General features: G+C 35.9%; 1 protein-coding gene across 3 annotated transcripts in view; it reads right to left on the bottom strand.

The window, feature by feature from the left end:
- The window catches only part of LOC582498 (sodium/potassium/calcium exchanger 2), a 90,448-nt gene that overhangs the window by 27,056 nt on the left and 36,489 nt on the right, over nt 1-26,903 (bottom strand). For all 3 annotated transcript variants that reach the window (XM_030977209.1, XM_782447.5, XM_030977210.1), the window contains exons 3-6: nt 25,215-25,247; nt 9,199-9,301; nt 5,813-6,405; nt 434-571 (exon numbers count right to left, since the gene is read on the bottom strand). In XM_030977209.1, the coding sequence (XP_030833069.1) occupies nt 434-571; nt 5,813-6,405; nt 9,199-9,301; nt 25,215-25,247 (867 nt within the window). The remainder of the gene's footprint in view (nt 1-433; nt 572-5,812; nt 6,406-9,198; nt 9,302-25,214; nt 25,248-26,903) is intronic.

The raw sequence follows: 26,903 nt of genomic DNA, 5'->3' as shown, positions 1-26,903 counted from the left end.
ATGTAAATGGTCCTGGATGATCATGAATGTTTTTATGCTACTTTAAATTGCAGGAAGTCTTGATCATGTTAGTGAAGAGATTACCAGTCCAGCAGCCTCATCAAATCTGCATCCTACCAATAAACAGTACTGGCTGAAATGTATGGACTCAAATTTGTACAGATATCTAGGTCGAAGTTCAAGTAAGCTCAGTTATTTTCCACTTCATAACGGGATGGATAAAATTACAATGATAAGATTGATCTATGATCTTTGACTTCAGGTTTGAAATATATGTAAGAAATGGCAATGAAACAATAAATCATCAGTTTATTTTACAATCCAATATAAAAAGAAGACCAGTTTGACCAAAAATTGCTAGAGAAAAGAGAAGTCAAAAGCAAGGCATTGGTACTATACTGTAAATGCTGAGAGTCTTCATATTTGGACTTACCACTCTTCTGACGTCCGGTAGTGTGAAGTAGAGTACATAGACCAGTGGTGCAAGAAGGATGTAAGTCACTTGTTTCCTCCATCCCTTGGGCCAACTGATGTCAAGAGGCTCCTCAACTTCCATGTCAGCCATGTCAGGCTACAAGCAAATAAACAATTAATACATCAATCAACATATATGAATAATAATATAATATATATAACAGAAAGAAATATATAATACTTTGTATCAACATATCCATATCAAAAATTATGGCAGCATTGCATATATCATCCACTGAGAGCCAAAGAGGCATAGTTAAAGTATATGCTCATATAATTCAATACAGACTTTACACCCTTCTGGCTCTCAACAGACAATCCATCAAGAACTCAATGTGAGTTAATGCCTTCCTGGCTCTCATTATACAATATAGTTATTGTCTGTTGGGAATTAGAAGGACATTAAATCACCTGCTTTAACATAAGAGTTTCTCAACAGATGACTGTAAATGTGAGTTAACACTTTTTAAACTCTAATTAGGCAATACAACGTGGACATTAGAATCGCAATCACAACATATCTTATCAGATATGAGCCACTCATCCTCTCCAAGCGCTATAGATCTCCTTAGAACTATAAGCTAAGAAAGATAACAAACAGTCCTTTTCAGGACTCCTCAACCCTCTCTCTTTCTCTCACATGGTGCACCCGCAAGCCTACTGTATATATCTTAAGTAGATATGAAATGTAATATATATAGTCTATCTGATAAGGGGAATGGGGATAGAGAGAGCAGACAAGAGAGCTTTAGAGAAAGAAAAAAGAAGAGAGATAGAAAAAAATAAAGGCACAGAAAGAGAGAAAGACAAAGAGGGGGAGAAGGGGGGGGGGGGGGAGATGGAGAGGGGAGAGAAAGAGAGGGTAGAGGAGAGATTTGTTTATAACATAAAACAAACTAACATTGAAAAATTCTAGTTTGTCTTTTACCCAGGTACCATTGTTATCGTTTAACAAGCAGCAAATTTTGGAGCAAACGGGAACGCAATAATTCATGTCACTTGCAAACAGTGTTCATATTACTTATTTACTCATTTACTTATTTACTCATTTTAGGAATTGAATTAATCACTCCCTTTTTCAAAACAGAATAAAAAAAATGTACTTGCTCCATCAAGCATGAGTACATTTACATCACTACACATATAGTCTGCTGACAGTCACTTAACACAGTGCCAATGCCCTTCCGGCTCGTAACAGAGGAATCTTCTTCATAGAGTATAAACAATGTCTAAAGAAGGTGTTAGCAGTATTGTGTGCAATGGTGCCATTCAACACATGGGGGTGAGGCTCTGTCACCTTATTTCCGCTTGCTCTTTACATAAAACATTTTGGAGAAGAACATTCATTCCCTAACAATCCCATGACGATATCGATCTTCGTCTCAGAGACAGAGAGAGAGAGAGAGAGAGAGAGAGAAGAAATGCAGACAAATGCCTCACAGGTTTGGCAGGGTGGAATGAAAGTGAGATTTTCACGTCAAAGCAATGAAAATTACACGAGGAAGAGGTGCTCTTAAATTCGCTTGAGAATTATCGAGTAACCCTTTAGGATCTTTCTTTGTGCCCTTATCCAGTTAACAAAGAGAGGTTATTATACTAATGGTGTTGTTGAAATCGAAATGAATAGAGGTGCATGTCTAGGAATATATTATAGGCCATTCAACATTTATAACATTATAACATATAACATTTTATAAGTTAAAGTTGATCTCCTCTACACTTCATCACTATTCCTTCATTGTTATTACTCGTTCATTCTTGTAAAGACATAGATGTGTAATAGAAAATATTATAAACAGATATCAATCTAATACAATCATTAACTTCCCCTAAAATATTATCCATTTTTTTCTCTTCACATTTATGAACTCAAGTCTTGATGGACTTTTTAATAAAGTTCTTTTTTTGTTACCCTCCTTTTGTTAATACTTTTGTTTTCTTCATTCTTTTATTGTCCCATTGATATTTTTGCAGGTAACAGTGATGTAGCAACTATAGTGCTGTTTCTTTTTCCTTTTTATTTTCACGTTTCATTCTGGTAGGGTCAGGCTTGCTTTTAGATCTACCGGTAGTTGCTTTTGTGCCATGCAATGTCGTCTTGTTCTAATATAAATGCACACATCCATACTATCACCTCTAGTGTTCCACAAATTTCTGATAATAAATGTGTTACAAAAGTATAGTTACTTTGAATAGATAAGTGATTCTAATAACAGCCAACCAATTTGATTGGGCTATTTGGGACTCTCCATTAATACAGGGACTGCTGGTGTACCTCAACTGTCTATTGCTCCCGATTGCACAATTATTACAAAAAAAGAAAAAAGAATCAGGTGTATTCCATGACGAGAAAACAAAGAAAGTAAGTAGATATAACGGTCCAAACGTGTCTGTCTCGTTCAACAGGTTGTTACATTCCACGACCGCTGTGCTGTTCCCCTCAGCTTTCGGCATTCATCATGAATAGTTCGCTGATGCACATAATCAGCAATTATGCGCGACAATTCTAAGTGGGGGAAGCTATTAAAGATGGACCGCCATTGCCGGCGCAAGTATGACCTTTTCAAGAAATTCTGGCAGGATGCAGGCCGTGAAAGAGCAAATAAGTTATTGCATAAGACTATTTTAAGGTTAATGGAGTTATCTCCTTAAATAGAGTTTTGTGAATAAATTAAAATAAAGATACATATATATATATATATACTGGGCAATTCCACGGTAACGGAAGGACACTCAGACAAGATTTTTGAACTTCAGGTTCATACTAAAAGAACTGTTTTATTAGTATAAGATGTGAAACAGTACAGATATAATACCTATATAAGTGCCTTTAATTCTCCCAAAAAAAATTGTCATTATAGTTAAGTAGTTTAAGAATGTGCATATTAATTATCTCGGTAACGGAAGGACATAAAAACGGACATGGTTTTTCCAGTTAATTAGTGTTTATCCAAACTTTGTGAAGTTGATGAAGCTTTCCACTTGACTGAAACACATTTTGTTCCCCATAGTTTAATACATACTAATAAAACATTTCTTTTAGTATGAACCTGAAGTTCAAAAATCTTGTCTGAGTGTCCTTCCGTTACCGTGGAATTGCCCTACTGCACTCGAACCTGCTTTAGTGGCCATCTGAAAAGAAAGATCATCTATCCATAAAGACTACATCATCTTTTTGCATTAACACAATATTTCTTATTAAAACATGTGCTAAAGTAAACCTGTCTATAAAGACCACCTGCGTATTGAGACTGCTTTTAGTGTTTGACTTTACATAAAATAATAACATATCAAATAAAAATCAAGTAAATGTTAAAAAGATAGAGTAATGGGATAATATAATATTTCATCTCTAATTCAGAGATTTTTCTATTAAAGAAGAATATATTTTTTTTTCTCCCAAAGATTTTCACAATGTAACTGCTTTTTAGTGAAACCATATATCTTGCACACCGTTGACATAATGCTATCGTGGGCCCCTGCGATAGAAGTCTCACGTCATGGCCGAGGCACTTCATCGTAAATATTCAGAGATACAATCGCTTCTTTGCTCATAAATCTCACCTATGTTGTATTCACATGATTGAAATTCTAAATAAAAAAGTAATTAGGAATTTAAGAGCAAAAACACTTTAACGACAAAGACCTATTTGGTAGACATACCAATAAATCAAGCACAGTTTATTCTTATCATTGGCTGTGAAATGAGATATTTTACTGAAGGGATTCCTATTTCAACTGAATTATTTTTCAATATGGTCTCAGAATTTCTACAAAACACATCTAGATTAATAAAAACCTAAAAAATTGAGGAACATGCATTAACAACATCATGACTTGCATTTTGCTACTCTGACTTTAACTTTTTCTGACGGGAATAAAATTGAATATTAAAACACTGTCTATCCATAATCTATGAGCTAGATAGATGGGAAAAGATGAAACTTGCCTCTAGGCATAATTTAGATTATTTTTGCATTTTTAAAAATAAAAATAGATCAAAACAAAGCACTTCCTTTGTCTTAGTTATCAACAAACACATGTACATATTTTCACATTGAAAAATCATGGCACATTGTTATCTAAAAAGTCTTTAGAAATTTAAAAAGAACTTAAATTTCTTGAAAAGGTGCATATAGTTCCTTATATTTCATGAAATAAATTCTATCTATCTATCGTTGAATATGCTTACAATTTGCAGGATACAGGCATGTTGCAATATTTGACATAACATTTGCCATTTGGTGAGTCCGGATACAAGATTCTTTGCCATGCTCTGTTATTCTGCATGTATGTATGCAGCGATCACTCACGTCATGAACATCGCAAACATAAACATGAGGGGACAAGACAAAAAAAAGAGGCAATTTGCTTCTCGTTTAGCGTCTAAACAAGCATCTTCGCGGATAGGTGATCTGTTTGACAGCCGAGACCATCACGTTGTTTCGTGTCTGGCTTACTCTAATGGATAAGATCACTGAGTGTTTGGCAGTGGGGCATATTGAATTTGAGAGAGTCTAATTCTATTTTGGAATTAGATTGGATGTTTGACTTGGTAGGGCATCAGTAAAGCTAATTTGTAACTCTCTTCGTTTCCCTGGACACAAGGGCCAGTAAAGGCTCTACAAACGCGTCTTCCACAAAAGGTTAAGTCATGTATCTTCTTCCACTCCGTTGCCAAGCTAGCTCTAGCTCTTACCCATTTCTCTCTTTGATACATGAATGCTAATACCTGGGATGTGACGTGATGCGTTGGTTGCCAGGTTGCCTGAAGTAAGTGACTGTCTGTTTTGGATAAGTTTGCTCATGCATGTGTTTTGGTGCATTTTTAGAAGTGATCGACACTGTCTACATCATATAAATAACTGGGCTTGGACGGATAGGGAATGAAGTACGTGAGAAAGGAGTCAGATTATTGATCCAGGAGTTTCTAAAAGTGTTCATGTATTGGATTAAAATGTGTCTTCTCCTAATTAGTCCTTCCTTCAATTATTATGCCTCCCTGTTGTTTCTTCCTCACTGTTTTTAAGCTTTAAAATTGCCTTCTGCAATTTGTCACGATGGCTAAGGTCCTTTTTAACTTTCATGTCAACTTCAAAGTTCCATCTGTCTGCCTCTGTTACACAATTACAAGAATAATTTTCTCAATCAAATTATTTGATCATTATAAAGCACTGGTTATGAATGGTTGAGCAACATGAGTGAATGCACATACAGCAGAGGCAACTATCAGAGTATACAAAATATATTTCTTTTCTAGCTTGATATTACATTTTTTATTTCAAATTCCCTAAACAAATGAAATATAAAACAAGAATAAAATTAGTAATTGACCTACCTGTTCTGTACTTTCCGGGGATTCCACATCGTGCATAGCACCAGCCGTTGTCAACTGTTCCGTGCTCTTCTCAAACTGATGATCCACTCCATTGGCTATGGGAGCATCATTAAGATCAGTGTTCGTTCCCCCGTTGGTGGCGCCATTCAAATTGATTGTCGTTTCATGCAAGCCATTGCCATTGCCATTGCCATTCCCCTTGGCATGGTCTAATGGCTCGTTTGTTTGGTGCAGAAACGCTGCATTGTTGCTGAGCTGGTTAATGTCTGTAGTGTTTGGGTGGTGTCCATTGGTCGGCAGAGGAGTCAGTCTTATCCCGTTCCCCGTCTTGACACTGAGGGGGCTATCACATGCCTGTGATACTGTCGTAATCTGCGTTGGTTCGTCCATGATTATGTCCCCATTGGTGTATCCATTGTGATACGATATTGTCAATTTTTGGTTGGACCTTGCACTCTCCGGTCTACTTGCAGATTGTTCATGTGGCTGTCCAGACGTGTCCTTGCCGTTTCCTGTGGGCTGTGGCCCTCCAGTCTTCTGTTGCGACTTTGCCATCACTTGAAGCTGCATAGCCTTGTCTTCCACAATGTCCGCTGAAAATAGAAAGACAAGAACAAAGAACATATCAACATTTGGGTCAAATCTACAGTTGAAAACCCTGTTCACTCTTTCAGACCTTCTCTGAAGTGAAATGTGCATGTCCGGCCAGCATGGGTTATTTTAATTAGTATGCTCTCAACAATTATCACAACATGACCCCAATAAAGGAATAAAAACTGATGTATATACCATATTTAAAAATTCAAAGACCATTATCTCAAAAAGAATACAGGCCTTGACAAATTTGTCTGTTAATTTTCTTTGAATTAGCAATTGGACAGTATAGGCGAATCATTCAACAAAATTTGGAAAGCTGATATAGCTATGCAGGTAAAGTGAGATAATTGGTATTTACGCCAGATGCAACTGAAAAAAAACAGAGTGCAGGGGAGAAAAATCAGAAAGCGGCTCTCTGAAGTCACCCTTGCTTTCCCCATGTCACGTAAATACACTTCCTGTTCCCACAACATCATTTGCATAACAGCTAGTCGTGTCTATCCCAAGGTGCTTAGAAAACCGTGACGATGTCACCACTGAATTGAAGGGTCCGGAAAAATCTGAAGGTATACAGGGTCAGTTAAAAAAACAACCCACCCAAAGTCAGATTCAACCTTAAATATGATTGTAATCGGTATATACCATCGAAGACCCTCAACCCATCAGGTATTGTTTGATTTGACACCATATCAATATAAGCTGAAAAGTAGCATTTTTTTCCCCTGATTCATTCCAAGTTTTCCACTTAACAAGTTTTGAATGAAATGGATGATCAATCAACCCAGGGCTTACTTGAATGGTCTTCATTCTTGCTTATAGGACTCACATAAAATGAAAGGAAGTCCTGAACACCATTTATCTTAAACATTGGCAAAGGTGATTTTGACTGACATGCTATTTAAATAGGGCAGCGCTCATTCATCCATGATCGTATTTTGGTGATCAGCTATCATCAAATTAAAGAAGACACATCTGCTATCATGCAATTAAAATGTTTTTCAGCATTTTCCCTTGGTTTCTAAGATATCTGCACTTGAATATGGGTAACCTTTTTACTGACTCACCCTGTATACCTAATGGTATTCCTCAGAGAAAGTTAGTGGGATTCATCGAGTGAATACCGTAAACATTGAAATCGATTGCATCTCAAAACAAAAAGCATGATTATCCCCCCCCCCCTCCCCCAGAAGACTATTTTCCTTTCTTTGAGATACGGGCAAAGACTTCAGAATGCTGCTTTTATATGAGTCTGTTCTGCATACATATTAGAGCAGCCAAATGTGACAGATTACAATCATGACTAAAATAACAACTATTTTTGCACTTTTCCAAATAAAAACTCAACTGTATGCATGAATACAGAAGAGAAAGAAAATCCATGAATGTTTGAGCTCCTTATATCATCAGAGCTTGGCTTAAGCTTGCATAATAATAGGATTCAGTACTTTTATCCTAAGGGAAAGCGCTTCACAAATTCATTTATTATTAGCTGATGATGCATCTTACCCAGCGTGTATCTATATGCAATCTTTCTCTTTTTTGTAGAGAGAAAGGAGGAAAAAAAACAACTGGATGAAGAGATCTATTCATTATTAGGTAAAGTGTTTTGTCTAGATTTAAAGTAAAAATTTGGTTTAGTTTAAGGGAATGACATTGACTATGCCATGGAGCATTTATTGTAAGAGCATGTCAAACAACCTAATAAAATTACATAATTCACTGAGATACACTAAAAAGTGATTGTTTCCTCCAAAATTTCTTCTAGTTTTATTCAGTAACTTTTTGCAATTACATCTTTATAATAACCCATTGCCTACTGGAACCAAGGGGTCCGTGTATTAAGCCTATGGGAAATAGATAATTTAGTAGTTAACAGGTTAAGTAACTTGGCTTTAAAAAATGCAAGTAATTGAGTGAAGAGTCTATAGGTACTCAGAATTCAACTTTGTTGGGGTGCATACATCCATTCTAAATATTCCAATAACTCATTTTGAAAAATAATATAGGATTTCCTGTCCATTGAAATTGAATGAAAAATGTGTTAAAATGAATAGGAAAACCTATAATTAAGTTGTTGTCATTTTAATGCAATAAATGAATTTTTTTTTAAATATCTAAATATCTAAGTAACGGTTGTTCTCTCAACCCTTACTTAAAGCTTTTAAAATGTAAATGTACAACATTTAATGAAATTACATGTTACGGCACTCAGCTAATTGAGTGAGGATGCTCATGTTACCACCATTTATTGCTTTACACATCAAATTGCTAGAGACTATGCCAATGTCTTTGGGCATGAAACACATATATTGACATTCTAACTCCGTACAACCAATATATAGCAGGTCAAGGAACTTTGTCAGCTAGGAGACAGGGAGAAATAGAAGGGTAGGAGAGAAGAGAAGTGAAAAGGAGAGAGAAGGAAGTATGGAAGGAAAATAGACAGATAGAAGGATCAAAGAGGAGAAATAAGAGAAAAAGAAACAAAAGAAATGACAGGTTAAGGAGGAGTAAGAGAAGGAGAAAGGAAGGAGAAAAGAAAAGATGGGAAGAGGTGTCCTTTTTTTAAACACATTAGTGAAACCCCAAGAACCCAAAGATTTTTTTAAAAAATCATCTACTTTGTTGTTTCTGTCCTCTTTTATATTTTTAAATTAAAAGAAGGGCATTTTAAAAAGCGATAAACTAATCCCTCCCTTCTTTTTGCTTGTCAGATTGCGGAACTGTGCCCCCCCCCCTTTACACAATCCTGGATACGCCCCTATCTTAGACTCAAGGATTATACTCACAGTCACTGAGAGGGTCTAGTGTGTGGAGCATGAGCTGTAGGGCACCATGGCGGAACATACTGGCATTGTTGCGGAAATGGGGCAGACTTACTCTCCGGCCATTCTGTGTGGTGAGAGACAAACAAACAAACATACATGTCAGATACATCAAAGATAATGACAAAAAGAAAAAGGTAAAGAAAAATAGCAAATTATGCACAGTGCAACCTGCTTTAACAACCACCTGTGTAGAAAGATCACCTGTCTATAAACACCAAATTTGTTGTTTCCCTTGAAAAATCTTTTCTCATTGAAACATATACTAAGTGAACCTGTACATAAAGATCACCTGCTCATAAAGACCACTTTTCTTGTCTCCCTTGAGCGGTCTGGTCTTTACATACCGCTTTCATTGTATATAATCATATAAAAAATGTATGCCTCAACAATACCTTTCACAAAATGGTGTATGTAGTTGGTCACATCCAATGGTTGAGTTATGATAAAATTGAGATATATAGGAAACGCATGGTGCTCACCAATTCTGTGCTTATGAGTATTCAACACAAATTTTCTCAGATTTGACAAATTTGCTAAATATGTTGATTTTTACATTAAATATCAACATTATCAAGGTGTTTACATGTGCCCTTCAAATCTTCCACATCTAAAATGTGTCTAATAGTGTAGACAGTGATTTGAGCCATGTGGAAATTTGGTGACTGAACTTGTTTTTTTCACGACTCTTTTAGTTGAAGTACATGTAAGAGCATTCAAATGATTAACCGAATGCCTACAGGAACCGGGTGGATAATGTATTAAGCCTATGGGAATGAGAGAATTCAGGAGTTAAGAAGTTAATTAATTACATGTAGGTGAGCCCTCCACTTCACCTTGGCTTTCAATTAGAAATGACAAAGACAGAATAAAAGGTTTTATTTTGTTTTGCCAGATGTCTGATGGAGTAGATATTAAGTATGTTTTAAAACATAACCTTGTATCCAGTGGTTTCATTGTGCTAATTTTCAAGTGTTGACTGTATATCTTCTTATTCATTTGATTATGATCTAAGTACTGAATAAAACTTTTTTTTTCTTTTATTAGGTTAGCATCCTATTAGTAGTTTTGATGCTATAATTACTTGATGCAAGAGATTAAAAAATGAATCACTCATTTCTGTTTTAATGAATCACTCGCATGGGTAGTATAGATAAGATCACTAAATCACATAACATACTGAAATAATTAAGCGTTTCAGACTTTACTCTGATAACCGATTAGTGATTAGGATGCCAATACTATTACTCCCAAAGAAAATCATGTTTAAAAATACTTAACAAGCACTTTGGGATTGATAAGCTTCAGAAAGAAAGCCTCAGTTAAGATTTTTAGTTGAGATCAATATACACATCAGGAAACTTCTTGGCAAGAAATCAATCAATTATTATCTGAATCCAATCAACAGCCCTTGCAATTATGACCAAATTCTGATTGGCATGATGAGGATTATAGATGACATTTGAAGCATGATATTAGAAACAATATCCTGGATTTATATAGCACTTAATACATATTGTTACCCTGGTCATTGGATTTAGGCTTGCCAACACACAATGTATGCACCATCTCCACTCCCTGGGGAGCATTTGAACCAAATGCCCCTTTTTTTACTGGCACTTTCAATGGTGAACAAACCACAATGACTTTCGCATCGTATTGGATACCTATTGAACACCTGGGTGGAGAGAAGCAATGCAGATAAAATGCCTTGCTTAAAGACATAAGCTCTACGCCGAGGACTGAACCAATAACATTTGCACATCAAGTAAAGCGTTTAAACCATTTTTTACTACAACAGTACTTTGGCAACATTGCTTCTACCCAAAAAAAACAACAACAAATAGATAAATAAATGAAATAAAATTGTCAATTAAAAAGCTTCAGAAACAAATCCTCAATAAAGATTTTTAGTTCAGATCTATCTTCAAATCAGTAAGCTTTCAGGTAAGGAAACCAATCAATTTTTATCTCATGCCAATCAACAACTCTTGCAACTATGATCAATTACTGATTGGCATGATGAGGATCATACATGACATTTCAAACATCTCTTACGCAAGTGTGTGCTGGCCCTAGCTAGCTGGAAGGTTTGTCCTTAATCATAATGACATAAGCATAATTGCCTCGCATCTTATAATACAGAGATTAGTAAGAATGGGTAAAGGACCTTTTTTTCCTATATTGATGACATAATTGCCTAACATTTTGTATCTTATATCTTATAATACAGAGATTAGTGACGATGCGTAGGACCTTTGTTATGCAAGATTACTTTTTTCCATCCTCACTAGCGATTACAACTTTCAAAAATTCATATCTTTATCGATTTTTGGGCGATTTCATTCAAACTTTTACCAGACTCCTCTGATTTGTCTCCTTTCCTATAGAGTAGTTTGCTATCAAGGTTGGATATCCCTTTAAAACCAAATTGCACTCATACCCTAACCCTTTATTTTTTCGGAATTACAGCAAGGAGTAATATTTGCAGAGGCATTTGTCAGAGGACCTTAAAGTGTCAAGTTTTGCATTAAAAAAAGGGAAACACGTTGAGTATCCAGAATGAATAGAATCAATGCGTATATGCAGTCATCAAGTCCGCATCATGGCCTTCATGTACAGGAAATAAGGGAGGCTTTGAGAGAAATTATCAATCAACCAACCATTATGGAAACTCCCATTCAATACCAACATTAACTCTGAATGTCACTCTATCAAGATGTTTTAAACCTTCTGTATTGTGAGCAGCAAATCCAGTCAAAGAATGATATATTTTAATATGTTAAAGTTCGGAACAAGAAATTACAGGCTCTATTTTCCTGGATTGAGGATGAGCATTTAAAAGGTGGTTTCCATTGACAATAATCAAAATAAAAATTAAAACAAAATAAAAACTTATTAAAAGCTGAAGCATGATTCATGGAAATTCAATCATGATAACCATGTCAAAAACGATTGGCATACCCAATAAGCTTTTATCAATGGGATAAGTAGATGGATATGATAGAAAACTACTGCGAAAATTATGCTATTGCTCACGAGAAAGTTTTATCATTGCATCTGTCGCCATCTGCATACATAATGTTACATGTTCATTGTGAAGTAGTAAAAGAGCACGACAAGCATCGGGAAACAAAATCTAATGAGCTGTTTCCTAGCTGGCGACGAAATTACATCCTGGTTGTCATGGAAACCCATCCAGAAAAGGATTCTGTCATCTTTGTAGGATCTATATCACATTTGATCGTTTCTACTCATGTGCACCTAATGACATTATATGTGATGTATCGCTTGAAGATTGAATGTAAATCTAATTCCATTCCAAGCTTGAAGGCATTCAGTACAATTTCTACAACATGGTTGAATGTGAATACTTATAACTGAAATTTAGTGCTTTTTTCATATCATTGTAGTGATATGAATACAGGTGTTGTACACATATGCAAATATGCACATACATGTATCCACTGCTTTCTTGAGTGTGTGTATGCAAATATGCACATATCCACTGCACCTTGTGGAAGCCATGACCTAAACAATAGTAAACACTTCAATGAGCAAGCATGGGCAATCAGGCATGAATATATGAATAAATGTACATGGACAGTGTATGCAGAGAAGGGATGTTGGTATGTTAGGAGAGGGACACATGGTTTGGGCTCCGAGAAAGGAGGTACTTATAGGGAGAAGACTCCATGTTGGATTTTTAAGGTGTGTCCCTTGCAGGACCTAGACTGTTGAGTTCATTGATATTGAGAGAGACAGAAAAGAGTTAAGTCTGAACCAGTAAAGATGGAACCAAATGGAACCAAATTGAATCATGCGTCCTTATTGCTTGGCTCGTTACAAAATTATATGTATTTTTTGTGTGGTAGTTTTGGATAATACATCTAGAGCAGTATTATTATTTAATATTGTAGAATATCTATAACTGTATCGGAGCCTAAAAACTAGAAGACCAGATTAGTAATAAGCTTGTATAAAGCTTTAACAGGATAATCCTGTAAATTTATATATATATATATATATATATATATATATATATATATATATATATATATATATATATATATATATATATATATCTATTTCATTTGTTACAGTTAATTTCATTCCTAATGCTTAATTAAACAATACTGCATGAATATATTACATACTTCAAGAATTAAATCAATTAAATCAAATAATTAAATAAAAGTATCCTTTACGTGCTTTACACTAATGTTGAAGCACTGTAGTATTATTATCCCAGGTATTGCCAAGGTACCAAAAGGCACTGTGGCAATCAAGAATTTCTTCCTACTGCATGGGTACTCATTACCTGGGTAGAGAGTAGCAAATGTAGATTGATGTCTTATCAAAGGATGTTAGTGCCGAGGCAGGGGTTTGAATCCTACTGTACGTAAATTGTGATCCATATTCTGGAGATATATCCACTAAACCATTAAACTAAATAATGACTATACCCTAAAAACACATTTCTTGCTCAAATCATAAACTGAAAGAAAGAGGGAAAGCACATGTTCTATACAAGAAGAACAATATAGGCACTATTGAAGTCCTCAGCTACAAAGGCTAGTTTTTTCTAAAGCTCCTGCAGCAAATTTACCCTTAGCCAGAGTCTCCATGTAGTTATGTACTGCGTAAAAGGCCTGCAAGAGGGAAAATCTAGATTGAATATGATAATACCAAACTACGTACCGGTACTATATTCTTAATTCAAATCTCTATGTTTTACTTAAGATTACTTGACTTTGTGGTTCATCAACCCATATTGGAATGTATATATATATATATCTCTGTACACATCTTTTTCTAGGTTATTTTGAATTTTCATAATATCGCTGATCTTTGCACGGGATACAAGATACCATCGCAGCATCAGGGTTGGCACATCTCTTTACAGAGGTACCCCCTTCCAATCCCTCTTCCTCTCCCAGGGCTCTTAATCTCATCTCTCTCTCTCTCTCTCTCTCTCTCACTATTTCTCTCTTTCTCAGTCTCTTTCTTTCCCCCTCTCTATATCCCTGTCTTTGTATCTCTCTTCACCTTCCTTCTCCTCTATATCTCTAACTCTGTGTCTCTCTCTTTCCCCTGTTTCTTTCTCCCTCCCTCCTCTCCCTCTTCTTTCTCTCTCCTCACTCTCTGTCTGTCTCTCTCCCTCTCCCCAAACTCCCCAAAGTACCCCTCATTAATCTCTCTTATTAATCACCGAGGTACCAGGTTGTTATTAATTTCCTTCTCTTGACCTTTTACTTTCAAGTAATGTGGTATCACACGTAGTGACTCCTACTTTCCTTCCTTTCTTTTTTTCCCCCTTTTTTTCTATTCAAACCATGTCAATCTTGATCTATCCTTTTTTGTTCCTTCTTTCTCAGCTAGGAGTGGGTTATTTCTTCACATGAATGAATCATGATGTATCATTTCATCTCAAATGTATGTGCTCTTGAGATCTTCTTGCTCGATCCACTTCAAAATATTGTCCGTTTGGAGCAAGAAGACCATTAACTCACAATTAACGCCCTTCTGGCTCTACAAAGATAAATTACATCTTTTTAATCTCTTGTCTATATGGACTCATCAAAGCTGCTTCTATCTGGCAGCACACAAGATATTAAGCTCAGGTGGTTAAAAAAAGACAAAAGATTTTTCTTTTACTTCTAATATGTAAAAATCTGCAAGTCTGTAAGTAGCACATGTTTTTCTCTCCATTTCATTTACAGAGTAGTTTCCATTGACGTAATTTTCTGTAAAAATGTTTGCATTACCTGTTCCTTTTATCAACGGCTAAGCCTCTTGAATACTCTTCGGTATCTAGAAAAGGTCTAGCTTTCTTCAATACTAACATTGATTTTTAGATTTCTTGAAACCATTTTATTTTTTTGAATAAGGTAGAATCCACCTGTATTTGATGATAAGGTCTCTACAATGTTTATCTCCACCACAGCACTATAATTACTCCTTTTATATCTAGATAACTTTTCTTCACAAGTATATATTGATACTGTTCCCTTCTCTTTATAAGTCTCTCTCTCTCTCTCTCTCTCTCTCTCCACACTGCTTCTCCTTGCTCCACTCATTAGAGAAATGGTACTTACTGCAGCAGTCTCGCATGTTAATCATGTCAATACCTTATGGCTGTGATAACTAAAACCCTCTCTTTCCTTTTTTCCCCCACACCGTTAACAGGCAAGCTCACTTAGGCATCGGCCGGACAACCGTAACCTAGTAACGGCACATTCCCAGTCGCCTGCCAATGGAAACGCACTTCAAATCAATGCTTCAGAGTGCCGCAACTTTTAACTTTTTTTCTCTGTAACACGCTCAGTCAAAAGCTTTATATTTTAATTTACTGATAATGTACTATTATAACTTAATAATGCATGAATCATCTGTTTTAGAGAAAGAAAGACATTACCACTTCTCACTCCATCACATTGGCTCTTCCAATTCATTAACTGAATCTGGGTAGCTTAACACTCCAATGGAATAAAACGAATTGTATTGGGTGTGCCCATATAATAACAAAATCGTATTATTGATTTACATGTATAATGGTTTCTGTGACGTGTTTTTTCTATTTAGGTACTTTACTGCATTATCAGGATGTGTTCGTAAAGTACGATATAAACGGTAACAAATCCTGTGTGCACAGACTTTGGCTAAAACAAGCTACTGCTAGTTTACTAATGCTATTTTCACCTACATTTTGTGCAAGAGGAGATTCATGAATTTATATTGATACATGTACAGTATGTCCACATCTTAGGAAGATTTCAACATTTTTCATTTCAAAAAGTATTTATCAAGGATAAATAATGTTATTTCAATTGAAAGCTTTACCACATAAGATTGTACCAGGCATTTGTAGAGCTTAAGAATCTTAAGAGTCATTAGTAAACATGCATGTAAAAAAACACATAAATGGGTGGCATTAAAGAACAACAATTTTTTTTTAGTACATTTACATTCAAAGAGTATGCTGGATAGTACAACATGCATGATATAGAGAATAAATAAACAACCCCCTCCCTCTCATTTTCTCTCTGTATCTCTCTCCCTTCCCCCCCCCCCCCTCTCTCTCTCTCTCTCTCTCTCTCTCAATCTCCCCTCTTCCATTACAATCTATAAATCTTTCTTCTTCTTTTCACTCTCCTTCACTTGCTCTCCTCTCCTCCTCTACCATCTCTCTCTCTCTCTCTCTCTCTCTCTCTTCCCCCTTTACCTCCCCCTACTCTTTCTCTCTCTGCCCACCCCTTCCTTTCATACAGCTAAGAGTTGTAAGTATGCCTTGTGATTATAACCATAATATATGGTACTGTAAGCAGGCACCTAATGCAATTCTACAGTGAAACAACCTCATTAAATCTTGAATTATTCCTCTCTCACTTCTTCCCCATCTCAACTAAATGCATCGATCAGTACAGCTGACGTCACGTTACTTAGTGACCAGACTAAGAACAATACAGATGAGTGAATCTTAATCAAAAACACCAGAATCCTATTATAATGAGGGAGGCTGGTCTTAACTCCACTTTACATGTACATGTCGCCAATTTGGTGCATGCTAAAAAACAAAAGAAACAAAGAATATGATCTCTTATTTCCACATTAGGCGGTAATCCACCTATTAAATGAGAAACTGCCATAACTAGCAACAGAAAATGAGATGAACATTATACAAATAAAACACTTGGGTTAAGTCACAGTAGGATAATGAACGAGACAAGACTTCATTGTTGAGTTCATTGTCCGTCTCATTGTGACTTAACCAAGTGCAGTGCATTTCACTGTTACACAAGCTAAAAACTTGTATTATTTGTTTTATCAGATGGGTCTACAATATGAGTATAAAGTCGAGAAATCAACGGTTGTTATCACCAAAATGCACTCTCTGTGCATATGGCAAAAATTTATGCATGCACACATGATCCATTTCGATGCTTCTCATTGGTTACATTCTTGAACCCATTTTATAATACAACTTATCATCTATTTGGAGCAAGAAGGGCATTGAACCCATATTGCAGCCGAGAAGAACAGGTTCCTTGCACAAGAAACAAAGAGAAAATGTCTTTTCAAATTCATTACCATAACCAGGACTCTACTGTTACGTCACAAGTCTTATGCAAGTCTGTAATTTTCTTTTGCTTTTCTTGAAAACTGTTAAAACAGTTTAAGTTGCTTTGTATTATTCCATTTTGATTAACTTCATGGTTTTAGTGGTATATATAGGGCATTGCGTGGGATGAGTTAGAGATGAGAAGATTATTCAAATTGCCAGTGGTTCTACATCTATGAATATCTTCAGTTAAACAGTATTGCATAGGCACAGACTCAGTACAGTAATGGCTATAATAATCCATTTTTTCATTCAAAAACGCTAAAAGAATGACATACTCTTAAGAACTTTGCTCACGCAGCACCTATGATGTGGAATGCTCTCCCTCAAGCGATCAGAAATAGAAAATCAGTTGAAGTGTTCAAAATAATCTAGAAATTTATCTTGTTTGGTATATCTATCTCCAGGATTTCCCCAGTATTTGTGACATCATGATCCCCATAATGTTCTAAATAATAATGTGCATACTATTCTCATTGGAGAAAAACCTGCAGTTAAACAGAAGTATCATTTGATATCAATATTCAAGAATATGATATTGCTGTCATATATCTCTATATTTTTGAAAAAATTGGCAAATTACCGGAAGCATAACTATGGTTGCAGACCAAAGACATGCTCCAAAGGTTACAGAATTCTACGGTGTTTAATTCTTAATTCTCCCCTCCAAGTGGCCTTAAAATGGTTGACAATGTCTTCCACTATCCCAAGAAATTAAGATGAATAAATCCAATTATCTCTTTCTTAGGAGATGGTTGACTGGCTATGTATATGGCATGAAGGATCAGCATCTTTACCTAGATGAAGATCAAGCGATACAGGCGTGACCTTTCCTCGTCTTTCCAGTGTAATTGGGAGATATTCATCACAAGAGTGATTAGAAGATTATTGACTTGGCAGCTAGCTTCTATGAAAAGGTTTCAGTTTGGATGCCGTCGCATCGGTCGGTGCGACCACAAATGCTTTGGTGCCAATTGCTCCGTGGTTGATTTCCTACATGCTTAACTGAATTCCCAACTTCTACATCTGATCAAACACTTTACCTAAACCTTTACTTGTTTTTCCATTCCAGTTGGAAATGTTCATCACAAAAGTAATTTCAAGATTACTGATATGGAAGCTAGCTTCTACAAAAAGGTTTCAGTTTGTACACTTCATCGCTTGGTGCTACTACAAATGTTCTGTGGTCGACTTCCTACGGTAACCAAATTCCCACCAGTGAGCCTGGTTCCCTGCCCCAAGCTTTGGAAACAAGTGCTCCATGGTTGATTGCGCACACTATAACTGAATTTCTAACTTGAGCCCTGCACCAAATCACTAAAACCCTACCCACTGCTAACTTTACCTAACCCTCACCCTAACTCTGTATCTTAGATATCTCTCTTTGACCAAATATCTATTTTCTCTCAAGCTTCGACACCCTTCAGTAACTGCAGGAACAGCTCCTTAGGCTCTCTCATACTAGTCCCCTAGCTCCCCCCTGCAGGTGGGTTGTAATTGAGATATTTGTAAAGGTGTATGAAAGGAGATCTATCATAGACCTCATTGTGAATCACAGTTCAGACTAAAGTCGAGCCGAAATAAATTTGGTGCCACCAGGCTTTGACACCTAGCCATTCCAATCGTCTCTTGGACATAGAAAAATCTATCTGCCTTAAAGCTTAAATAACCATCAGCAACTGCAGGAATAACTCCTCAGGCTACCTTGTACTAGTCGGCCCCGGCACGTGGGTTGTAATCGTGGGTTGTAATCGAGTCATTCACAAAGGATTATGATAGGATGGCTCTTACAGACCTCATTGTGAATCACAGTTCATGTGATGTAACTAGTTGGCTTTGGGATATTTTCACGGGATCAATCTAAATACCGAATTCACAGTATATCTGGGTTAAAAGGGTAGAGGGCTAGTGAGTTGATATCTAAAGTGGAGGGAAAAAAGAAATTTGAAATGAAGTCAGGTACAAAAAGTGGTATCTAAAAAAAAGTTTGCATTGACACTGCAAAAATTGGAGTATAACCACACTCCAGAGGTGGATTTTTCAATTTCAATTATTTTTTATTCTTCTTTCGTTGTGTTTGCCGGTAGTTGCCTAGCAACCTTTGGTTGCAGTGTAAACGCAGCTATTGATAGAGTCTTAGAATTTTGTGGTACTAGAACATCGATTCCTTGAGGCTGAAATCATTCACGTCGCTAAATTACAGAGCAAGATCAATAGTCATTTGCCTTCGTTCTTGAAATTTGATAAGACAGTGATAAACGGGTACCATTTCCCTACAATCATAAAATGTTTTCATAACTACATTATCTTTCATTCTTTTGTGCTAATATGCGATGTTTGAAGCCTGTGTTTATTTAAAAAATCAAATTACTCTCTCTCATTTTGAAAATGGGCACTTAAATGTATTTCAAATTATGAATAGCCATTCAAATAATTGAATATGAAGATGGAAAAAAGGATTTGTTTGGAAAATATGAAGACTTTATGTTCAATGCAACAATGGAATGATTTAAACTTTCTAACCAAACGTTAGGTTAATAGAATTTTTTACAGGGAAGGATTAGGTCCCCAAGTTAAACAGCAGTATGATGAAGCTACCCTAAATAAGACCATATTCTTCTTCTTCATACTCCTTCCTCCTTTATCTCCTCCTTTCTTCCTTCTTCTCCTCCTCCTTTCTTTTCCTCTTCTTCCCTTCTTTGTCTTTCTTCTCCTTCTCCTTTTCCTTTCTATTGTTCTTCTTGTTCTTGTTCTCTTCTTCTTTCTTCTTTTCCTCCTCCTTCTCCTCCTTTTTCTTTGCCATCTCATTCTCCTCATTTTTACCATTATTCATTATATCATTTATACTATTATATTGTCTCTAAGATTAGAGATCTTTTGTGAAAAAATATGTTTTTCTGAATATAGAAGAAGAATAATCTCTTGAAGTTTCTCTTCATGACGATGTGCATTTTTCACTGAACATGAACGTGTGTCCTCATAAAAATCTGTTCCCACGGCACTTTCATGTTTCTCAAGATTTCAATTGTCTATTGAGTTCATGTAAATCAGGAGATGTTATTGATTCTAAGAATGCCCAACCCTGGGAACATAAAGTGAACTCCTGTATGTTAAGAGGGCTAATGGGAAAATATGAAAAATGAAACCCATCATATCACATCTCTCTTTCCTAGAAATGACAATTTGAAATCAGGGCATTCTTTGTTTTTTAACCCACCCGGATACAGTATCAAATTCCAAAAATTTACGTGCAGAGCAGCCTGCAGGCCCATGTGCTGAAATAAAGCAAATATTTTGATAAGCCTTTTGATTAATCTATATGCATGCAAACTTCCAATTGCCCTGGTTAATTTATGGTACATCTAAATATCATCGAAGGTTGTAAAAAAGATATTTCCCTGGTGAACAGAATGACAACCAAATTGGATGTTGCTTAATTTTACCAATCTCTTGCACAAACAAAGCACCCTCTCTCTATATCACAACAAAATATATGATGTATTATGCATCATCATTACTAACGATACGAAATGGTTACATCATTCCAAGGTTTATCTTTGATGGGGGTGGATTGATCTTCTCGGGATTTTCTCGACTTATGTTTCATCATCAGTAACAAAGCGAAATACTGGTACAGTGAGTTTTAAGTTTCTAACTACAATCCTGTGGGCTGGGGAAGAAAAAAATCTTTACGCCCACCAATCTTTCTTGACTGTAAATGAATTTCTTCAGCCAGACATGTGGGCATCGATCGTTACTTAACACCCATTGTTCAGGGGGGGGGGGGGGGAATGAATAGATCATCCCCCATGAACAACAGGTATCAACTACAGATCTATGCCCATGGTCAGACACATGTATAAAATGAAAAAGCAAGAATCCGAAGACCCACTGCCCCAATTATGCTCCCCCCAAAAAAATAAAAAATTCTAGGACAATGTGTTTCATTGCACGTACTCATCCTCATTCTAAGAGAGAGAGTCACAGGCTGTGGGAAGAGATGTATATCTGTATGCGAGGGCTCATGCTGGATCTTAAAAGGATCAGTAGACCCGCTTCTTGAAAATCCCAACATAATCGAGCAATAAGATGGAAAAGATGAATAAGTAAATTGATTGTGATGGAAGGATTAATAAACAAAAACAAAATGAAGTAGTCAGTGACCTCAATCTAGAATGATTCCTTTTATCGATACCAATGACTTATTAATACGTCATCCTATTGTTATAGCTATTTTTTTTGCTCCTCTTTATATTTTCTGACTTTAATATGCATGTCTATTTCACAAAATTAAATATTACCTTGCTCAATTTCTTTCCCTGCAATACATGCAACATCTGTTGGTCTTTCCTTATTGTCAACAGGGAAAATGAACTGTCTTGTAAGAACCAGGAAGCACTAACTTACTCTGGTGGTGTGAATCCCTTCTGATATTCTATTGATGAAATCTTGAAAACTGTGTGCAATATATTTTTACAGTTTGTGATTTTTCAGTAAGTTTGAGTAAATTAATTGTGATTTTTAATGCTTGTGATCTCCAGTGAGTTTGACTCATTGTGTCACTCAACCAAACTTCACAGTTCACAATAATTCTATTTATACAAAATTAAAAATGATTAACCATTCCCCATTAACTTCTAGTTAGTATCTCTCAGGATGCTATCATATGACCGTTACTCAGTATCATCTTTATAAAATAATGGCCCTGTATGGCTCTTCTTTACAGAGCTAACTTGTAAGAAGTAAGACGAGAACTTCCAGGCCATTTTGCTCTCCATCTTTCATGCTGGAGATAATAGAAGACTCCTTTGGTCTGATGAAACGAGACACCAGCAACCTTGCACACTTCAATAGTAGGCATCTTTGCACGCTGCCTGCCTGCCTGCCTGCCTGCCGCTGTTCTTCATTTAACAGTAACCAATAATTAACTTTCTCTGCACACGCCGCGACCCCACCTATTTACTAGCTGGTCCACACGCAATATGCTGATGCTGCCTTTCCCCCCGTAAGATTATGGCTAATAACTGCTCAGCTCTATTCTATTATAGCCTGCTCTATTTCCATTGTGTAATGATTCTTTTACACTTGCTTGTCCTACATATTTTTCTACTCTTCTCCTCAAACCTTACGCCCTTCGTTCACATTATATGAGGGGAATCATAAGGGACATTCTCTCATTTTTTCCTGTTGCATAGGCCTGCCTATCTTGGTGGCTCCTGCCTCCCCTTCTCCTATCTTTCCTCCTTCCCCCATCTCTCTGTATTTATTTCCCTTTTTCTCTTGCCCTCTCTCCCTCCCTCTCCTTCTTTTTTTCTCTTCCCCTCAATTTAAATGTACTGCATGTGTTGTAACTTTTCTTTTCTCTCACTTACCCACAGTCATCCCTTTCTACATCTGTATACCTTCCTTCCTTCCCCTGGCACTCTAGCTGTTCCTCACACTCCTGTCCCTCCCTTTCTCTTCTCTCTTTCTTTTCTTTCATTTGTCTTACTTTCCCCATCACTCATCTGCACCTCCCACTCTTTCTATTTCTCTCTTTCCTTCCATCTCTCTCTCTCCCCCTCTCTCTCTCTCTCTTTCTCTCTCTCTCTATCCACTTTCCTCTGTTTTAAAGCATCATTTGTTATTTACTGGCTTCCCTGGCACTTGTTTTCTGTTTTGATTCTACATTGACTCTGCACACCACTTTACAATGTGACATGCTTTTATCCTCTCTAGCTGCCTGCCTGCCTGGTTCCTTTCAAACGGATACCTCTCCGAGACATCTCCTCCAGATAATTGAGGACGGCGGCCGAGAGTGAAATATTGAAGAAGATCACCCCCTCAGTTACCATCCTATATAAAGGGTGATCCGTTACAGGCGTCGTATTCACAGTCAAGAATACCCTCGGGCCCGTATGGTGCCTTCCAATAGATAAAGCCAAGAGCGCTTTGTTTGGGAATGCGACAGCTGATACGCTGAAAGCATAAAAATGACCCCCCAAAATTGCATTTTTCATAATATACAGCCATCTATAAAATTGGCCGTTTGTGACTACAGTGGCGTTTAGCTGTTAATTCATTATATTTGAACACAGAATTAACGCCTCTATAGCTCAAAACAGACTGAATTATATATTGTGAAGAACTGGCAAATGTATCTACCGATAAGAAAGAGAGTGGCAGATGTACATGCAGAAAATATTTTTCATTCCTTAAAAGGCCATAACTTTGAAGTAAAATGGATATTATAATTTAAAATAATTTAGAATATACACATTCAAATAATATGCATTATTTTAATCAAACATGATGCAAACAAGAACAAAACAAAAAAAGAAGTGGGAAACCCCCCAATAAAATCCAAATGTTAGAAGGAGAGTTTTTAATTGAATAAGTCTCCCAACTAAATGTATTTCGTAAGGGAAACAAAAATAAGACATGCGCACATAATAACAGGCACTTTCTTCCTCTATTGATCAAGAATTTTTGTTGTTTTGTTAAAACATTATTTTTCATCAGGCAACTGCTAAACATATCCCATGCTTGTTATAAAGGTAATCAATACAGTTTCTTAACAATAGCCTCACCATGTACAATGTACAGTCATTGGCTGATTAGCTTTCAGTATGGTTAAATGATTGACAAGCTCATAGAAACCAAAATTACATCAATATATGTAGTATGTAATTAAAATTTGCTCAAAGGTATGTAGCAGTGGAAATTCCATCCATACCTAGGTGTAAATCAATCTTTAATAAAGAGCTATGAAACCTTTTTTCAGAGTTCTCTTTTCGGAAAGGACTACAATAGGCAACAAAAGACCTTTTCCACATTATCAAAAATATAGATTTAGCAACAAATAAAAGTTTAGGATTAAATCATGTTCAAAAACTCAAAATTTGTAGGATTTGTAAAAGTGTTGAAAAGAAATGAAATATGGACACAAATCTAACATAAAAATCAAACACACGAAAGTTAGGAACAAATTGAGAGAATTAGCAGCTCATAAAGTCTTCTATCTGCTAACGACTCAAAGTATGAAGTCCATGTAAAGCAATGGCAAAGATCGTGATGTCAAGACAATTCACATTAAGGTGTTTGTGACACTATTGTCGGGTAAATAAAGGAAAATTTGTAAAAGTTCATGAAAATTGAAATCCATTGTGTATCAAAATGACCAGAGTTAAAAGGACAAAAACATGGATTCAAAGTGATTTGAGATGTTAATCTTTGTGTTAAACTTTCAATTCAAAGTTTACAGCAGCTAAACCATTATGAGTATTCTTGATAAATACTTTTTAATTTGTTTCATTTTTTTTAGGGGGGGGGATACCAAAACTATACATAACTTTAAATTTACCTGAGTTTAAGAAAAAGTAAAAAGTATTCATGGTTTAAAGTTAATTCCAATAACGTGCAGAAAAGAGAGCTGTATTAAGACATTTTTAGGTAAGTTAAAATAGAGAGATATATAAATATATGTACATACTAGAAAATAGATTGAATAGCAGCGCAGATACTAGAACAGAAACTGAGAAGACAGTTGATATATATATATATTTTTTTGTTTTTTGTTTGTTTGGAGGGGCGGCAATAATAAAACTGTATGTAGCTTTAATTTAAATAGAGTTTAAGAAAAAAGAAAATATTAGTAGTTTAAAGCTTATTCCAATAACGTGCTGAAGAGGAGAGCTGTATCAAGGCATACTTTAGGTTAGTTGAAATAAAGAGAGAGAGAGAGAGATCCACATCGGAAAATTGATAAAAAGTGCAATCATGAAAATAGATTGAATAGCAGCAAAGATGCAGGCACAGCAGCTGAGAAGAAAGTCTGTTGCTAAAGACTACCAAAAATGTTCTCAGTCTATAAACTTACCATCTTCACTTCTAGCTGTACAATGGGAGGAATCTAGAAAACAAAGAGCAAAATGTGGGAAAACAATTATAATTTTCAATCTTTACACTGCCACCTGCATTGTACACTATTTTGTGACAAGTCAATCATGGCAATCCAGCAACCACCTGTAAAGAAAGGATGCCATCCATGTCAGAAGACCCAAAAGTCTGTTGCCTTAAAGCTACATACATGTACCTTTACATAAACACCATCTGCTGGTAAACATGCATTTCTTGTCTTTATTGACTGGTTTCATTGTACAACAACATCTGCCTAAATATACCATGCTTTATCTTCCCTATGTAGTCTTCATGTTAAGGGTTGAATGTATCCAATATTCAACTCCAACATGCTTTATCTTCCCTATGTAGTCTTCATGTCAAGGTTTGAATGTATCCAACATTCAACTGCAACATGCAAGGCCATGAATGACGAAAGAAACACTTCTTTTATGATTAATGGTATCTTCTCTAATTAAATAGTCCTCTTGAAAACGGTGCTAATATAACTATATAAATATCGTTTGCCTAAAAAGACCATGCTTTATCTTCCCTTTGTAGTCTTTATGTAAAGGTTCAACTGTATTCAATAATCTAGTCAAAGAAACAAGGACAGAGACGACAAAAGAACTAACAATTTATAATTAATTTTATCGTTCCTATTGCCTAATGAAACTCGCGGACAAATAAAGCAGGAAAATATATTGTCATCACAACCTAAAAGGTCATGGTGAAGTTAAAATGCAAAATCCTAAAGAGGCATGGTATCCAAAGGAGAGGTTGCCATGGCAACGTACAGGCTGCATATTACTAACGATCTTGTAAAAGTCCTGCATCTTCACCTGTGACTTTGAAAGGCGTCAGTAACACCATGTCAACAAGAAACGAAGACACAAAAAAATGCACATCCTATTGAAAGAAGAGGAAGATATCTAGGAAAGAAAAGAGATCAACAACAATAGCGGGGTTCCTTTGAGAGGGTTCTTTCATTGGCTGAGACACGATATTGATGTTTAGACTGACAAGTCGATCCCTATAATGGCAATTTTTAAAATTGATATCTGGCTGGAAAAAACCTTGCCCAGAGATCCATACATCTAAATTAAATTGGAAGCAGTTTGTGAATTTATTATCTTTTCTTTGCTGCTCAGGCCTTGATTATTGAACTAGGAGTGGGGTGTGCATGCAGACTAAGGAGCTAGGCATAACCAGATTGAAATGGAAAAGTAATTGCATATAAAGATTCTTTGTTTATAGGTCTAAGTTTACATGATATACTTGCTGCTTCCTTGTGTGGCTTATGGCTGAACTTAAATACAAGTTAATAAAATATTTGAATTGATTACAAATAAAGTAAATTCTATTCTACAACAATAACTTATTTTAACAAAATAATGTTTGCATTGCCAGTTTGTTAAATGATTTTTTTCCTCTGTAAATTAAATGTATTTGATAATATAAAGTAGTGCATGGGGTATGTCTTTTAAATAGGTTTTGATTATTGTTCATCCCCTCCCCAGCTTCGGCAGTAGGTGAATGCTTTAACCTAAACCAAAGGAAGTTGATGGATTAAAAGTTTGGCAAGAATTATTGAAATTTATCTTATTTTCTCTATTTATTGAGTAATTTTGTTTTATTCATTACATTTTAAAGTAGGTTGCTGTGCTGA

The sequence above is a fragment of the Strongylocentrotus purpuratus genome, unplaced genomic scaffold, assembly GCF_000002235.5.
Source record: "Strongylocentrotus purpuratus isolate Spur 01 unplaced genomic scaffold, Spur_5.0 spur5_scaffold_9, whole genome shotgun sequence".
Lineage (NCBI taxonomy): Eukaryota > Metazoa > Echinodermata > Echinoidea > Camarodonta > Strongylocentrotidae > Strongylocentrotus > Strongylocentrotus purpuratus.
Note: the sequence above shows the minus strand (reverse complement) of the source record. Positions and strands in the feature narration are given on the sequence as shown.